This window comes from Pan paniscus, chromosome 19 (assembly GCF_029289425.2).
Source record: "Pan paniscus chromosome 19, NHGRI_mPanPan1-v2.0_pri, whole genome shotgun sequence".
Taxonomy (NCBI): domain Eukaryota; kingdom Metazoa; phylum Chordata; class Mammalia; order Primates; family Hominidae; genus Pan; species Pan paniscus.
In genome coordinates this window covers 24,494,866-24,512,378 of record NC_073268.2, presented here as the reverse complement: position 1 = coordinate 24,512,378, position 17,513 = coordinate 24,494,866, and the positions used below count along the sequence as shown (strand labels likewise).

The following is a 17,513-nucleotide window of genomic DNA, read 5'->3' as shown; positions in this document are numbered from 1 at the left end:
TTTGAGATGGAGTCTCGCTCTGTCGCCCAGGTTGGAGTGCAGTGGCGCAATCTCAGCTCACTGCAAGCTCCACCTCCCGGGATCATGCCATTCTCCTGCCTCAGCCTCCCTAGGCTGGGACTACAGGCACCCGCCACCACGCCCGGCTAACTTTTTGTATTTTTAGTAGAGAGGGGGTTTCACCGTGCTAGCCAGGATGGTCTCGATTTCCTGACCTCGTGATCTGCCCGCCTCGGCCTCCCAAAGTGCTGGGATTACAGGCGTGAGCCACCGCGCCCGGCCTTCTTTCTTTCTTTCTTTTTTAGAGACAGAGTTTCCTTCTTTCACCTAGGCTGGTGTGCAGTGGTACAATTCTAGCTCACTGCAGCCTCCAACTCCTGGGCTCAAGTGATCCTCTTGCCTCAGGCTCCCGAGTACCTGGGACCACAGGCGAACGCCACCACACCTGGCTAATTTTAAAATTTTTTTGTAGAGACAAGGTCTCACTACGTTGCCCAGACTGGTCTTGAACTCCTGGGCTCAAGTGATCCTCCCGCCTCAGCCTCCAAAAGTGCTGACATTACAGGTGTGAGTCACTGCTGCAGGCCCCTCAAATCCTTCACTGCCATCTGGGAAATGATCACAACAGCTCTACAAATACACAATGACTACAAGGAATGGTGCCCCACTGGAGTTGTTCAACGCAAAACTTGCACATTGCAAGTGGCAATCTCCCAGGCCTGCCTCCCTCCACGAGTGGGTCTGAATGGGCCTGAGAGGCAAACATCCAAGAAGGAGGAAGAGGCTCGGCGGCACCTCCCTCCCCGGGAGTTCTGCTGATTCCATCTTGGGGAAGCAGGGTGGACCAGGGCCCAAATGCGCCCTGGGGAGATTGCGGGGGAGGGAGAGGTTGCAAGGGGCAAGTGGCAAGAGCCTGTTAACGTCTTAGGGCCTCCAGGCCTTTCTGTGCCCCTAGCTGTGCCTGTACGCTTTACCCCACCTCAGGAGGCTTGGTCTCCAGCGGTTGAGGCTGGAAGCACCAGGATCCGCAGAGCCGGGAGTCCGGGCTAGGAAGTTCCTTTCTCGGTGGGAGACTGAGGCCGCCTTGGCGGGGCGGGACGAGACTCCTCCGAGGTCGGGAAAGGGGGCCCCGCAGCAGCCCCTTGGCTTCCCTTCTCCCTTGCCTCCCCTCCGGGGCTCCGGTTCAGAGGCGCTCTGGGCGCCTGCCACAGCTTCCAAACTGCGCCGCTTCCTTCTTCGGCAGAAAAGGACTTTCAGATGCGGCGGCGGCGGCGGCGGCGACTCAGGACAGCGCCCCCTCCCCCTAACGGCCGCCTCTCCCTCTCCCCCTCGCCCGCCCCGGCTCCCCCACCTCTGGGAAGGCGCTGGGGGTGTGGCCAGGGACCGGTATAAAGTCCGGGGGAGCCGGTCCCGGGCAGCCGCTCAGCCCCCTGCCCCTCGCCGCCCGCCGCCTGCCTGGGCCGGGCCGAGGATGCGGCGCAGCGCCTCGGCGGCCAGGCTTGCTCCCCTCCGGCCCGCCTGCTAACTTCCCCCGCTACGTCCCCGTTCGCCCGCCGGGCCGCCCCGTCTCCCCGCGCCCTCCGGGTCGGGTCCTCCAGGAGCGCCAGGCGCTGCCGCCGTGTGCCCTCCGCCGCTCGCCCGCGCGCCCGCGCTCCCCGCCTGCGCCCAGCGCCCCGCGCCCGCGCCCAGTCCTCGCGCGGTCATGCTGCCCCTCTGCCTCGTGGCCGCCCTGCTGCTGGCCGCCGGGCCCGGGCCGAGCCTGGGCGACGAAGCCATCCACTGCCCGCCCTGCTCCGAGGAGAAGCTGGCGCGCTGCCGCCCCCCCGTGGGCTGCGAGGAGCTGGTGCGAGAGCCGGGCTGCGGCTGTTGCGCCACTTGCGCCCTGGGCTTGGGGATGCCTTGCGGGGTGTACACCCCCCGTTGCGGCTCGGGCCTGCGCTGCTACCCGCCCCGAGGGGTGGAGAAGCCCCTGCACACACTGATGCACGGGCAAGGCGTGTGCATGGAGCTGGCGGAGATCGAGGCCATCCAGGAAAGCCTGCAGCCCTCTGGTAAGGTACCCCTGGCCTCCCAATTCCCTCCTGAGTGCGCTCCCTTCTCAGCGGCTTCTTCCCCATTCCAGCCGCCCTGGAAGGCCCTTAAAAATCCCCTGTGAGTTGAAGAGAAGGCAGGTACGTGGCAGGGCCCGACTGGCATGGGACAGGCTCACCAAGGAAACTGCTACCGAGTCCCTAGCAGCCTGTTGCCACCACCAAGGGAGACTGTCCCACCGCTCCATCTCAAACCTCCAAGGGTTGTCTGTTTGATAGGGGGTCCCAGTGGGAGGCCTGGCTGCTGGTGCAAGAGTAGCAGATTAAGGTCCAGTTAAGTCAGTTGTCTAGGGCCAGAGAACTGGAGGATGGTGGTGGGGTGTGTGTTGGGGAGGATGAGGGAGTGGGGAAAGCTTTCTGTTCCTGATCCAGGCCGAGGGTGAAATCCCAGTGGTCTGGGGAGCCAGGGCCTGAACTTTTTTTTTTACATGGTCCAGTGGTGGAGTGGGACATACAAATTAGAGGGACTTTGGCGTTGAGGGGCATTAGACTTGCCCTTCCCCAAAGCCCAGAGCCAGGTCACCTTGTTGTTTGAGAGGCAGTGGGAAGACAGGGGTCCCTCTGCCAGGCCTGGACACCTCTGCCTGCCCTGGTATACAGGCCCCCTGTTCTTTTCTCCAGGCAGGTAGGATTTGAGGTGGTAGAAAAGTCTTGGCTCCTAGCCCAGAGCTGCAGGAGCCTCATGTGTGTGGGATAGGGAATAGAGAAGGGGCCAGGGCGCCAGGGGAGAGAAACAGAGAGAGAGAGAGAGAGAGAGAGAGAAACAGAGAGAGAGAGAGAGAGAGAGAGAGAGAGAGACTCTGAGAAGGCCCTTGCCCTAACCTCATTCTTACACTTTCTTTTTTTGTTTCTCAGTTTCTCCTTAGACTCTCAGTCTCTTTTCCTTCTTTCTCTTGCTCTTTTGTTCTTCCTGATTTGTCTCTCAACCTCTAGTTTCACTAGTCATGCTCTCGAGTTCTGTTTTCCTCAGTGTCTTCTGCCCATCGTGCGTTTCTTTCTCCACCTTATTCTGTGTTTCTGTTTCAGTTGCTCTGCTTCTCTCCCTCTCTTTCTGTTGCTGTTTCTCTGTGTCTCTGTCACTGTTTGTCTTTCTCTGTTACTTTGGGAATCTCTCTGTCTGTCTTTCTGTATCTATGCCTCTGTTTCTCATTCCATCTCCGACCCTGTTTTGCTCTCATGTGCCTCTGTCTGTCTCTGTCTCTTTTCCTGGTGCTTGAAGCTTCCATTGTTGCAGTCCGGATGCTGGGACTCCAGCCCCAAGCTTCCTGTCCTGGGTCCCAAACCCTCCACTTCCTCAATCCTCTGCAGCTTGTCAGCCGAGGAGAGCAGGATGCAGGGAAAACAGGAAGGAGGTGGACCCCAGGGGTCTGGGCCTCGGGCCTCTCTGCCCTTCCTGCCCCTGGGTAGGGAGAGATGGGTCAGCAGAAAACATTCTAGGAGAAATGCCAGCCTGGCACCCAGCATATCTGGGAAGGGGGGTCTTGGGGGAGAAAGTCGCTAATCTTGGGGCAGAGATGCCAGTGGCAATGGTAGAGGAGGGGTACTGAGACTGGGAGGGAGCAAGGGCCGAGCCCTTGGGTTCACGGGGTACAACAGAGTCACGTTCCCTTTGAATCTCCATCCTCCACCAGCCAGAGGGTATCTGGCACCAGATAAGGATGGCTGGTAGCCTCCTCCTCTCTCAGCACTTTGAATGCAAGACAGAAGAGCCCTCAAAGGGCTGGGTAGGAATACCTCAGCCTCTGGTTGGGTAGGAATACTCCATCCTGTAGTGGAGGAAAATAAGATCCCCTAGGGGTTTGGGGAGGGCATGGCATGAGAATTTTGTGGTTGTCCTCTGGATATAATGCAAACTGGCCTCCAGGAATGTCTAGGGGCTGGGTGTGGAGGTTCATGCTTGTAATCCCAGCACTTTGGGAGGATTGCTTGAGGCCAGGAGTTCGAGACCAGCCTGAGCAATATAGCCAGACCCCCGTCTCTACAAAAAAAAAAAAAAAAAGCCAACTGCAGTGGCTCATGCCTGTAGTCCCAGGTATTTGGGAGTCTGAGATGAGAAGTTCAAGGTTACAATGAGCTATGATCACATGATTGCACTCCAGCCTGGGCGACTCTATTTCGTAAAAAAAAAAAAAAAAAAAAGGTAGGCCAGGCGCAGTGGCTCACACCTGTAATCTCAGTATTTTGGGAGGCTGAGGAGGGTGAATCACCTGAGGTCAGGAGTTTGACACCAGCCTGGTCAACATGGTGAAACCTCGTCTCTACTAAAAATACAAAAATTAGCTGGGCATGGTGGTGCGTGCCTGTAGTCCCAGCTACTTGGGAGGCTGAGGCAGGAGAATCACTTGAACCTGGGAGGTGGAGGTTGCAGTGAACCAAGATTGTGCCACTGCGCTTTAGCCTGGGTGACAGAGCGAGACTCTGTCTAAAGAAAACAAAACAAATAAACAAAAAAACAAAAAACGGTGTCTTGGAATGGGGTGGCTTTAGGTCCCCTTTGGATGACACAGCCAAGGTCTGTAATGCCCCTCCCCCTTTCCTCCTTGCCTTGTCCTCCAGCCTCCAGCCATGCAATGGATGCAGGTATCTGGAGAGAGACGAGGGAAGCCTGGAGGTACCTACTGAGCAAGCTATGTCCGTGCCCTCCCACACCTCCTAGTCATCATAGAAGTAATCCCTTGCTGTGACCTGGGCCACATGGCACCATGTAAAAGGCACTCTCTAGAGTTCTGCTGCAGCCCTGCAGGGTCTGTGGGTGAGATAAGATGACCAAGCCCCTACCCACCCATCTTTTTAGCCTTACACAGTCAGTAGGCCACTGTCTGCTTTAGGTCCCAAGGCTTGGGCCCACTGGCCCGCGAATAGCTTGGTCGAGGGTACCTGTCTATTTTTTCTGCCTTTTCCTTTTGGGGCTGAGTGTCAGCAGGTGGCTGGGGGATGGTGGCCACTTGGCATGCCCCCTTCTTTGGCTGCTGTGGTCCAGCTGCCTCCTGTTTGCCCCAGGGGCAGATCTTCCCTTTCCGTCTCCAGCCACCCCTGCCTGCCCTCCTGTCACAGCTTTCCATGTGCTGGCCAGGTTGTGGCTTAACACCACTGAGGCCACCAGAGATGAGGCGGGGCGTGTGCATCAAAAGTCCACACCTCTGCATCCTGGTACTGATCCTAGACTCATGGAATCTGGGGGAGTGGACAGCGGAAAGATCAGCGTTTGGACGGGGAGTTCCTAAGCTGGGCTCTCAGTCCCTTTGGGACAGGGTTAGGGAACAGGCAGGCTGGGTTAATTTTTAGTCAATGCAGCAAATTCTGCCCCCCTACTTCAGTACTGGGAATCCAGTTATGTCATGGGAACAAGGGCATTCCCAGAAATTCTGTGCCTTGTGGGGAGGGGGAGGGAGGAGCATGGCCGCTTCCCATTTTTAATTTAGTACTGGCAAAGCTAGCAGTATTGGTGCCTCGGGTATCAGGAGTCTTTCCACTTAAAGACAGAGTGCTGCAGAGCTAAGTCTCTCCTCCTCCCCTTCCACCCAGTCTACTTCATTTTCCTAATTTTTAAAGTGGGGAGGGCAACAGGACCTGCCTCACAGGGTTGGGGCGTCTGGCATGGGATAAGAGCTCAATAAATTGAAGTGATGAGGAAGATGGTGATGAAGAAGCTGATGCTGGGACTTAGGGAAGCGGTAGGACGAGGGAGCAAATTTGGGGCAACGTTCAGAGGAGTTGAGAGGGGTGGGGTGGCCTTTGGTGCATTTTGCTGCTGTCAACATGGGAAGAACAGGCCAAGTTGCCTTATCTGTTTTTTATTCTGAGGCTGGCAGCATGACACAGCTGTTGGGGGTGATACCCCTTGAGCCAGACCTCAGAGAAAGGGCCTGGTGCCCAGCACCAGCGGTCTTGGCTTCTCCAGCTAGAGTCTAGGGGAAGAGGGAAAAGACCTTTCTAGCAGGACAGGTGGGTGACCCTCTGGATCACAGCTGAAACTTCTGGTCGGGATGGCTGGGCCCACTCAGTTCATAGCCTAGATGTCTCTCGAGGGCCAGGGGCTGGCGTTGGGGAGAAATTGTGAGGGTAAAATCAGGCAACAGGAAAGAGGAAATCCTCTGGCTTTCGCCACAAACTTTGCAGCCAGTGGTGCCAAAGCCGTGTGGCCTCTTCTCTCTCTGGCGCCTTCCCTTCCTCTGCTGCTGGAGCAAAGACCGAGGTTTCCCCTATAGTCAGATGTCAACTGGCTTAGCTCCAAGCTGGGGGCTGTAGGAGGACCAAGCCTACTTGGAAGTCCCATCTCCCAAACAAGCTTTTTGGAGGTCAGACTTTTCAGGGGAATAGGTCTGACTCCACTCCTGCTCAGAGGGGAACCCACAGGCATTGGAATTTCTCCAGAGGGCACTACCAGGATGAGTAGCACCAGGTGGCTGGAACTCTTGTGTGAGCAGGGAAATAGCAAGTATTTAGCCAGTTTTGGAGATGAGAAGGTTAACGTTATCAAGAGACTCAATGCTATAACCCTTACCCCCACAAAAACCTGGTGCTTAGGGGTGGATCCTGGGGTGGCTCTTCAGTCTGCCAGTTAAGCAGGGTTGGGCAAGGAAAAGTTACAGATTACATGGAAAGTCAACAAACCACGGTGCAGAGAAGCTGTTGAAGTCAGCGTGCCCTGCCCTGGCTCTGTGTCTCTGACCAGGGCAGGGTCAGAGTGCCCAAGCGCATGTGGGTAAGGCACATGTGGATGAGTGTGTGTCTGGACACGTGATTGTTTGTGTACACTTGCAGTTCTTGAGCCCGAGCCTGTCTGTGTGAGTAGGCAAATACGGATTTACCCTGTGTCCCCATGAGACTAAGGAGGGAGCTACTCTCCCTATCCGGTGGGTGCTACTCTGTGTAGACATGAACTGGGGATAAGTAGGATGGCTAGTGGGGAACCTAACAAGGGAGAAGCCAGGCAGTTTGCTGGCTTAGCTTTTCCTAGGTGACCCTCTGATGTGACATGGGGCCATACCAACCCAAGAGCATAAGCCATGCCTCTGGACTCACCCTGTGCCCCATGCAGCCCTAGGCTTCAGTGAGCATACCTAATCCTTCTTAATGGTAAACATCTTAAATATCCATTAATAATCCTCTGAGGGTTAGTTGTTTGTGAACTTTGACTCGTAAAAGCTCAGCACTGTGGCTCACGCCTGTAATCCTAGCACTTTGGGAAGTCTAGGCAGGAGGATCACTTGAGGCCAGGAGTTTGAGACCAGCCTGGGTAACATAGTGAGACCCTGTCTCTTAAAAAAAAAGAAAAGGCCGGGCGCAATGGCTCATGCCTGTAATCCCAGCACTTTGAGAGGCCGAGGCGGGTGGATCACGAGGTCAGGAGATCGAGACCATCCTGGCTAACACGGTGAAACTTCATCTCTACTAAAAATACAAAAAAATTAGCTGGGCATGGTAGCGGGCGCCTGTAGTCCCAGCTACTTGGGAGGCTGAGGCAGGAGAATGGCGTGAACCTGGGAGGTGGAGCTTGCATTGAGCCGAGATTGCGCCACTGCATTCCAGCCTGGGCGACAGAGCGAGACTCCGTCTCAAAAAAAAAAAAAAAAAGGAGAGAGAGAGAGAAAAAGAAACTCAGCATGGAAAGCATAGTTGTGGTCGTGCTTCTATTCCATATCTCTTGAGATTTTTGAGGCTGCTACCACCCTAATTCTCCACACTTCCAGGGTGGGAGCTCACTACCTCCTGAAAACTCTTCCCCACTCCTTGAACTCCTGAAAAACCTTCCTCACTCCTTGAACCAAAGAATATTCTACCCATTTACTGAGAGGAATGAATCATTGTACAAAATAGTGCTTGCTTTTTTAAAATTTTGAGACAGGGTCTCACTCGTTGCACAGGCTAGAGTGCAGTGGTGTGATCACTGCTCACCGCAGCCTCGACCTCCTGGGTTCAGGTGATCCTCCCACCTCAGCCTCCCAAGTAGGTGGGACTACACGTGTGCATCACCACACCAGGCTAATTTTTTGTAGAGATAGGGTTTCAGTATGTTTCCTAGGCTGGTCTTGAACTCCTGGGTTCAAGCGATCCACCTATTTCGGCCTTCCAAAGTGTTGGGATTACAGGCGTGAGCCACCCCAGCTGGCCCCTAGTACTTTCTTTTATGGTCATTAAAAGAAAGCAAACTCAGGAAAAACAAAGGCTTTCCAGGTTGGAAGGGTGCCCCCTGGTGTTAGTGTCCTGGGCTGTGGCAAACAAGTCCAGGTGATCTCCAGCCCTACTTAAGTAACAGGGTGGGGCCTTTGTCCACATCTCAGCTCAGCCTCTGTCCTTCTGACATTTGGTTCTAATTCTTTAATTCTTGAATTTTTTTTTTGTTTTTTTTGTTTTTGTTTTTGTTTTAAGAGACAGGGTCTTGCTCTGTTACCCAGGCTGGAGTGCAGTGGCACAATCATAGCTCACTGTAGCCTTGATGTACTGGGGTCAAGCAATCCTCCCACCTCAGTCTTCTAAGTTAGGACCACAGGCAGGTCTAATTTTTTTTTTTTTTTGGTAGAGACAGGGTCTTGCTATGTTGCCCAGGCTAGTCTTGAACTCCTGGCCTCAAGTGATCCTCCCACCTCGGCCTCTCAAAGCACTGGGATTACAGGCGTGAGCACCCAGCCTGGTTCTAATTCTTTGAGGTCTTCCATTTCCTTTTTCTCTCCACTCCCCAGTTCCAGCTTACACCCCTGAAACACGGTGACTCCATCCTCAAGCCTTATGGCTTTGTGCAAGGTGGGGGTGTGGAGGGAGGTGATCACTGGGGCAGCTTAGGTTTCTTTGGCTGGAGGAATTCCTTGGGAGGGTCTCAAAGGAAGGGCCTGGATCCCAGATCTTTCTCTGGTTCCTAACCGAGGGCTCAGGATCCATCTCCTTATGGTCCCCTTGGCACAATCCTCGTCTTCTGAAGTTTATGTTTCTTCTTTTGCTGCCTACCTTGGCCAGGGGGTCTTGCTATAGTGTCTTCTCTTTGGTTGACTCTTAGGAACTTGATGTAGGACTGGAGTCCCCTCTGGACTGTCCTTCTTGGGATTTTAAATGTGCAGAAGGATGGATTATATCTGTCTACTCTATTTATTTCTTCCCTTTTATTCCTCTTTTCTAAGCCAGCTCTCCACCGTAACAAAATCTTCTTCCATCCTTGGTGAATTTTATTAATAACCTTTGGTGTGGAAGGTTATTGACAAAGACTTTCTGGTTAGATTCCTCCTTGCCTGGTTTGCCTTTATCCACATATTTCTCCCCACACCCCCCAAACCAGGAGAATGAAAAGAGAACCAACCCCCCCAGCTTTGGCTAGGCAGAAAAATACCATTTGACCCAGAGGCAGCTCTGGGATCGCTGCCACGCATGGAGGAACCTGCTAACTCCTCAGGAAAAAAAAACCCTGACGCAAACCAGATGTAACCTCCTGTCCGGCTGCCAACATCTGGAATGCTGGCAGGGGCTTTGCACTCAGGCCGGCAGCGAGCTGCCAAGCCTGAGCATTTCAGAGGTGGCTCTGATCTGCAGAGAGGTCTTCCAACCTCTTTCTCCAGCTCAGCCCTGTATTCTGGTTTTGACTGCTTGGAGGGAGGAGCAGTGGTTACAGTTCTGGGACTCGAGCATGGGGTTTTTCTTTTTTAAAAAAATGTATTTTATTTTATTTTATTTTTTTAGAGACAGGGTCTTGCTCTGTCACCCAGGCTGGAGTGCAGTGGTGTGATCATAGCTCACTGTTAACCTCGAATTCCTGGGTTCAAGTGATGCTCCCGCCTCAGCCTCCTGAGTAGCTAGGACTACAGGCACATGCCACCATACCCGGTTAATTTTTAAGTTTTTTGTGAAGATGGGGTCTTGCCATGTTGCCTAGGCTGGTCTCGAACTCCTGGCCTTAAGTAATCTTCCCTCCTCGGCCTCCCAAAGTGTTGGGATTACAGGCGTGAGCCACAATGCCCCATTTGGATGGAGTTTTTCCTGAGCTCAGATAGAGCCTTCAGGAGATGCCACAGAGGGGTTGAAGGTCCAGCCTCATCACTCCCGTCTCCAGATCCCTGGTGCCCTGGTTCTGGGCAACCCCTGTGGACTTTGGATGGAGTCTGAAGTCTAAGAATGGGAAACTTCGAGGTGGGGGACTGAAGGAATGTGTGAGGCTGTTCTTGTGGTCCTGGGGCCACACAGGTCGTGTTACACACATACTCACACACACATACACTCACTCTTCCTCATGCAGGCGGATACACTAACTCCCACTTCTCTCCCACCCAGCCAATGGGGAGAGCCTTTTGGGCTAGAGTTCTCATTGCTCATGGAAACTCTGATTCAGGCCATTTGGAAGAGGGCGAGCAGAGTCCACAGCCCTGGGGATCCCCTGGCTGGCTCAGCCAGACACCGAAAAAATCAGGAGAGGCGACAGGGAGAACGATCAGATGGAGAGGGGAATGGTGGGAGCTGAATGGAAAGGGGACAGGATCCAGCAGGGGGTCCCCCTGCCTGCCTCAGACCTCCCTGCAGGGCCCAGGGGACCCTCCTGCCATCTGGGCAGCTGCAACTGGTGACTCATCTGAGCGCTGGCCTGGGTGGGGTGAGGGACAAGTCAAGGACTTCAAGAGGAATATTCTCCTGAGAGATCCAGGGGAGAGGGGAGGAGGTAGGGGGCTGCTCTTGTTTCTTCCCGCTCCCCAGGCCCCCTGCTCTTCTCCAGCGCCAAGCCGAAGAATCCCCAGGAAGGAGAACGTGGGTGGGAGGCTGGGTTGGTGTGATGCTCTGACCTCTTCCGGTGCTGACCTCTCCTTATCGCTACCTGAATGCAGACAAGGATGAGGGCGACCACCCCAACAACAGCTTCAGCCCCTGTAGCGCCCATGACCGCAGGTGCCTGCAGAAGCACTTCGCCAAAATTCGAGACCGGAGCACCAGTGGGGGCAAGATGAAGGTCAATGGGGCGCCCCGGGAGGATGCCCGGCCTGTGGTAAGGACCTCCGACGCACAAATGTGCATGTGCATAGACACACACACACACACACACACACGCCCCCCGCCCCCCACATGCACGCACCCACACACACCATCACCACCAGATCTGGGGCGTGTTCATTCAGCACACATTCTAGGGTGACTACTGTGTGCAAGGTGCAACTAGTGTGAGTCATCAGGACCCAGAGAAAGCACTCATTCCCTTCCTTGGGATTCCTTTCCTGCCCATCAGTTATATACATCGGGGCAGCTTAAGTGATTATTAAATACTGAAAAACTTCTATACCAATTGGTAAAAAGCAGTTGCCCAAAGCGCCCTGGGGTTTCTTGGCCTTTTTTGGATTCCCCACCCCAGACCTTCTCAGTAACCAAAGGGTAAATGCTGGCCATAGCAGGGGGCCTGGGACCCTGCTCCAGGGTCTGGCTAATGTCCCTTCTGAAGGTCTTACAAGTTGTCAGTTGGAAGTTTTATCTGTCCCTTCTGCATAGAAATCACCCCCTCCCTGGCTTTCTGCATAGGTTCCCGCAGCCCCTTTCCCCACAGTGTCCCCTCACTTCCCACCCCTCCTTTGAAGAAGCTCTTTGGCTCGAGACCCTTTCCTCCACGTCTCTACCCTCCCAGTGTGTCCTCCGGACCCAGGCCTCTCTCTTCACCTCACTGGGTCCTGCCCAGCCCCTGGGGCTCAGGCCTCCTTTCGGGGCCTTCAGTTCTCACTTAGCTCTGATCCCAGGCCTGGGCCTCCTGCCTCTCTTCCTTCTGCTGAGCAATTTTGTCTTCCCCTCCTCCAGCCCCAGGGCTCCTGCCAGAGCGAGCTGCACCGGGCGCTGGAGCGGCTGGCCGCTTCACAGAGCCGCACCCACGAGGACCTCTACATCATCCCCATCCCCAACTGCGACCGCAACGGCAACTTCCACCCCAAGCAGGTGGGTCTCTGTCTCCCGCTGGCTTGGCCCTGGACTCAGCTCTGGGGCATTTCCGGCCTCTCCGCAGGATGGTCCTGGATGGAGATCTCAGGAAGGGGAAACTCCTCAACCCCAACCCAACCCCTTGGAGCCTCCCTAAACCTACCTCAGCATCAGAACCTCACTCATTTTGGAGATGAGGAGACTGTGATCCAGAGAGGAGTAAAAGCGCCAGGCTAGTCCAGAGTCATAGAACAAGTTAACAGCAGATCTTGCCTCCCTATCCAGGGCAATTTCCCTCACCCCTGAATTTCACCATCTGTGGTGCAGACCTAGCAACCCTGACAACCTCTGGCTCCCAACACTCTCTCATTCACTCTACTCTATTCCTATGAGTAATTCCTCCTGTCAATGAGTGAGGTTTCTTCTGGGAATGGAGGGCCAAAGTCATGAGGAGTCAGGGAGGAAACTCAGCCTACCCCTCCCTGCAAGGCGAGTAGCAAAACCACCTGGGGTACAGCAAGGGTGAAGGTAAAACCAGATTGGACGGTTGGAGACAGGCACTTTGGGTAGAAGCAGAGGAAGGAGTGGGGCAGGAGAGAAGACACAAAGGCAGCAACTTCCCTATTCCTTCCTGCCCTTGGAAGCTGGGGTCCTCTGACAAGCCTCCAGGAGGCTGGCATGGTCAGCAGGGTTGGCCTCTTCCAGCCTATCTCTGGCCCATCAGAATGGGTGGCCTGTCTGGGCAGGGCTCTGGTGTGCCTCCTGCTGGGTGTTGCCTGGGGAACCCTATCCTGGAGCTCTTTGTCGGTGTAGACAGACTCATTTCCCTGCTCCATGAGCTATAGACAAATCCACAATTTGAGCTGCCACTCTGCCAGCAGAAGTCTAGATAGAAGGACAAAGGTTGCCCTGAGTCTGTGCATCCCAGGATGACATGAAAAGGGTATGAGTGAAGGGCCAGAGAGGGCACCCCAAAACCAATGCCCAGCCTATTTCTAACCTTTATCCTAACACGAATTTTATCCTTGTCCCAATTTAAAAAACTTTTTCTCTTAATTAAAAAAAAAATTAATAGCTTTATTTTTTAGAGTAGTTTTAGGTTTACAGAAAACTTGAGCAAGAGTACAGAGTTTCAATGTACTGTCATCCACCCCAGTTTCCTCATTATTAACATCTTACATTTGTTGCAATTGATGAACGAATATTAGTATATTATTATTAATTAGTGGTTTATATTAGGGTTCACTTTTTGTGTTGTAAAATTCTATGCATTTTCTTCTCCTGATTTTTTTTTTTAAAGGCAGGATCTCAGTCTCCCAGGCTGGAGTGCAGTGATGCGATCACAGCTCCCTGCAACCTCCACATCCTGGGCTCACGTGATCCTCCTACCTCAGTCTCCTGAGTAGCTGGGACCACAGGCACACAACTATGTCAGGCTAATTTTTTTTTTTTTTTTTGAGACAGAGTTTGTCTCTTGTTGCCGAGGCTGGAGTGCAATGGTGGGATCTCGGCTCACTGCAACCTCCATCTCCCAGGTTCAAGCGATTCTCCTGCCTTAGCTCCCGAGTAGCTGGGATTACAGTTGCCCGCCACCACACCCGGCTAATTTTTTGTATTTTTAGGAGAGATGGGGTTTTGCCATGTTGGCCAGGCTGGTCTCGAACTCCGGACCTGAGGTGATCCACCCACCTCGGCCTCCCAAAGTGCTGGGATTACAGGCTTGAGCCACTAGCTTCTTCCTCTGATTTTTATCCCATTGAAAGTTCTGACACTTGAACTTTATCCCCAGACCAATTCTGATCCTTAAGCTATCCTTCACTCCAAGATTAATTCTCACACTGAAATATACATTTGCGCCCCCTGAACCTCCTACTAATTTTGACCCAAACTTTAGCTTAACTTTAGTTATTCTGACCTTGACCTCTGTCTTTATCCCAATTGTGTTTTTACCTGGGCTTTAACCCTCACCCAACTCATCCAACTCAACTTTTAGTCATATTTCCTAATTCAACTGCAAATCTTACCCTGGTCCTACCTTAATCCCAACTTGGATCCACCTCATAACTATAATCCCATTCTTAAAGTCCCAACCCAATCAGAATATGTACCCAAAACATCTCCAACTTGAACCCAGCCTTTCAAATCCAGCTGTGCCTTTAAACCCGAGGGCTTTCTTAAGGTCCTGCCTTCCAGAACTCTCTGGACCTTTCCTTCTTGACCATGTTCTCCCTGCTCCAGTGAGCTCAGAAGACCCATGCTCAAAAAAGAGTCACCACCCTCAGAGGCCATCTTGAAGCAGCGACCGTCTGACTTGGGGGCTGGGCTGGGCTGGGATTGGGGTGGGTCACTTGGGGTCTCTTTTCCTGTGTCGGAACTGACCCCTCATGCCCTTCTCTTGGCAGTGTCACCCAGCTCTGGATGGGCAGCGTGGCAAGTGCTGGTGTGTGGACCGGAAGACGGGGGTGAAGCTTCCGGGGGGCCTGGAGCCAAAGGGGGAGCTGGACTGCCACCAGCTGGCTGACAGCTTTCGAGAGTGAGGCCTGCCAGCAGGCCAGGGACTCAGTGTCCCCTGCTACTCCCGTGCTCTGGAGGCTGCAGAGCTGACCCAGAGTGGAGTCTGAGTCTGAGTCCTGTCTCTGCCTGCGGCCCAGAAGTTTCCCTCAAATGCGCGTGTGCACGTGTGCGTGTGCGTGCGTGTGTGTGTGTTTGTGAGCATGGGTGTGCCCTTGGGGTAAGCCAGAGCCTGGGGTGTTCTCTTTGGTATTACACAGCCCAAGAGGACTGAGAGTGGCACTTAGCCCAAGAGGTCTGAGCCCTGGTGTGTTTCCAGATCGATCCTGGATTCACTCACTCACTCATTCCTTCACTCATCCAGCCACCTAAAAACATTTACTGACCATGTACTACGTGCCAGCTCTAGTTTTCAGCCTTGGGAGGTTTTATTCTGACTTCCTCTGATTTTGGCATGTGGAGACACTCCTATAAGGAGAGCTCAAGCCTGTGGGAGAAGAAAAATCTCATTCCCAGAGTCAGAGGAGAAGAGACATGTACCTTGACCATCGTCCCGCCTCTCAAGCTAGCCAGAGGGTGGGAGCCTAAGGAAGCATGGGGTAGCAGATGGAGTAATGGTCACGAGGTCCAGACCCACTCCCAAAGCTCAGACTTGCCAGGCTCCCTTTCTCTTCTTCCCCAGGTCCTTCCTTTAGGTCTGGTTGTTGCACCATCTGCTTGGTTGGCTGGCAGCTGAGAGCCCTGCTGTGGGAGAGCAAAGGGGGTCAAAGGAAGACTTGAAGCACAGAGGGCTAGGGAGGTGGGGTACATTTCTCTGAGCAGTCAGGGTGGGAAGAAAGAATGCAAGAGTGGACTGAATGTGCCTAATGGAGAAGACCCACGTGCTAGGGGATGAGGGGCTTCCTGGGTCCTGTTCCCTACCCCATTTGTGGTCACAGCCATGAAGTCACCGGGATGAACCTATCCTTCCAGTGGCTCGCTCCCTGTAGCTCTGCCTCCCTCTCCATATCTCCTTCCCCTACACCTCCCTCCCCACAGCTCCCTACTCCCCTGGGCATCTTCTGGCTTGACTGGATGGAAGGAGACTTAGGAACCTACCAGTTGGCCATGATGTCTTTTCTTCTTTTTCTTTTTCTTTTTTTTAACAAAACAGAACAAAACCAAAAAATGTCCAGATGATTGTGTTTGGTTGATTTATTCTCAGTTAGACACAGGGATGCACCAGGGGTGGAGAGACGGGGACAGATTTTGGGAGGTGAGTATTGTGTGGTCCCCAGACCTGCCTGTATGGTAAGGGACTGCAGAAGGACGGCCAATCCACCTTCCTCTTCCCTGCAAGGGAAGTTTCCTAGGGAACTCCTTGGCTTCAAAGTCTGCGCTGTCTTTACTTAGACTCCTGGTGGGCAAACAATGGCTCCTGAAAGGGGGGCATGACCAAGAACAGCCCTGTGGGGGCAGAGCTGTCTCTGGGATCAGCTGGCATGTGGGGCTGGGGCATTTCCTAGGGCATCGGGCGGACTGGGCTTGCATCTGGATTTGATTTATTAATTTGTTGGGGAGGGGCAGGGACACTGCCCTGCATTTGAGGAAAGGGGGTAGATGCTTCAGCACATTCCACAGCTCTGACTGCCGAGATCTCTGACTCGGGCATTGTGCTGAGATTGGATTCTGAGGTTGGGAGGGGTTGACTTTGCTGTAGACTCAGTGCCAGCCACAGCTTCAGAGATTGTGCTCACATGGTATGCCTGGACTCTTGGCCATCCTCCAAATGCCCCTCCCCTCCCACACCTCTGTGCCTCGTGTGTGTGTGTGCACGCATGTGTGTGGCAGGGGGTGGAGGGTCCGGGAGCAGAAGCTGATCTCTCGGTGGGGGCCTTTTTCCAGGAGGTTACAGGCAGTCTGGAGACGCTGCATTGAGCCTGCCGCCCGCTGCGCGGGCTCCCTCCTGTCTAGCTGTGTCCTGGATTCTCAGCCCCCTCCCCAGCTCCAGAGGCGCTTCCAGGCTTCTGATTTCACTGGGCCCCAACTTTGTTGGCACCTGTCCCGTCTGCATCTTGAGGCTGGGTCTGCAGTTCTATCTCTCTAGCTCTGCCCCAGCAGCAAAGTCCTGCAGCCATCTGGTCTCCCTGAGGCACCACGGCGGCTGCCAGCAGCAGGAGATAAAGAACAAAGTGGTGTTGAGGGTTGCTTCCTCAGCCCCAGCCACTCTTCACAGAGTCCCCTCCTTCTGGAGCCCAGGCCAAGGCCTGTGGGGATGGGAGGTGGTGCACGCTGAAGATTAAGTTTTAGGTTTCAAGTTTAGGGAAAGTATCTCTTTCCCTAAGGCATCTTTTTCAACCCCCCTTGTCTCTAGTCCCCTTCCCGATGCTCTAGGCTTGCACCCTTGGCAGTGGTGGTAGGAGGTCCTTTTTCTTTCATGGGCCTCCCAAAAAAGCCAAATTGGCTTGGAAGTAGCTGTGTGCATGGCCTGGGTGTACCTTCGTGACATACGTGCATTTGTGGAGTATGTGTGTGTGCATGCATGTGAGTGAGTACGACGCAGTGACACCTGAAACGTGAGTGTATGGGCTTTTTGGGGGTGTGCATGCCTGTTTGATGTGTGAAGGGAAGGTGTGCCATTTGTGTGGTGTGTATATGTGGCGTGTGCATTTGTGTGGTGTGCATTTGTGTGGTGTGTATATGTGGCGTGTGCATTTGTGTGGTGTGCATTTGTGTGGTGTGTATATGTGGCATGTGAACACGTGTGCGATGTGAGGAGAGAGGGAGTGAGACATTCACGGAGCACGCCTGTCTCTCCTGGCTGTGGATGACTGGACTCTCGCTCATTAGGTGATCCCACCTCAGGGTTTGTGGGGAGATGTCTGACACTAGAGAACGAACATGTGCTTTTGGGAGAGGACTTTCACATCCCACAGAAACACTGCCCTGTCCAGGCTTCGTGCCCACAGGATCCTGGAGCCAGGTCCTAAGTACCAAAAAGCAAATAAAAGCAGCTTCGTGTTTGCAGCTAGGCCCTCCCACCCTTGAAATGGTGGGAATACC

At 53.8% G+C, this 17,513-nt stretch overlaps 1 protein-coding gene across 2 annotated transcripts; it reads left to right on the top strand.

Annotated features, from left to right (window-relative positions):
- Positions 1–8: 8 nt before the first annotated feature.
- On the top strand, positions 9–15,647 carry IGFBP4 (insulin like growth factor binding protein 4). 2 transcript variants are annotated; one of them, XM_034941918.4, is made up of 4 exons: positions 9–2,051; positions 10,892–11,049; positions 11,844–11,978; positions 14,363–15,647. In XM_034941918.4, exons 1-4 carry the CDS (start codon positions 1,703–1,705, stop codon positions 14,495–14,497), a joined length of 777 nt encoding a protein of 258 aa, XP_034797809.1. In that variant the 5' UTR covers positions 9–1,702; the 3' UTR covers positions 14,498–15,647. The 2 variants fall into 2 exon arrangements, with proteins under 2 accessions (XP_034797809.1, XP_063455122.1); XM_063599052.1 differs by having other exon boundaries at positions 11,844–15,647.
- The last annotated feature ends 1,866 nt before the right edge of the window (positions 15,648–17,513 follow it).

Excerpts from the sequence above, each read along its gene's own strand:
- IGFBP4 (XM_063599052.1), top strand. The coding sequence starts at position 1,703 with ATGCTGCCCCTCTGCCTCGTGGCCGCCCTGCTGCTGGCCGCCGGGCCC. Across the intron at positions 2,052-10,891 it reads GGAAAGCCTGCAGCCCTCTG|ACAAGGATGAGGGCGACCAC; the intron begins GTAAGGTACCCC and ends ACCTGAATGCAG. Across the intron at positions 11,050-11,843 it reads GGGAGGATGCCCGGCCTGTG|CCCCAGGGCTCCTGCCAGAG; the intron begins GTAAGGACCTCC and ends CCCCTCCTCCAG.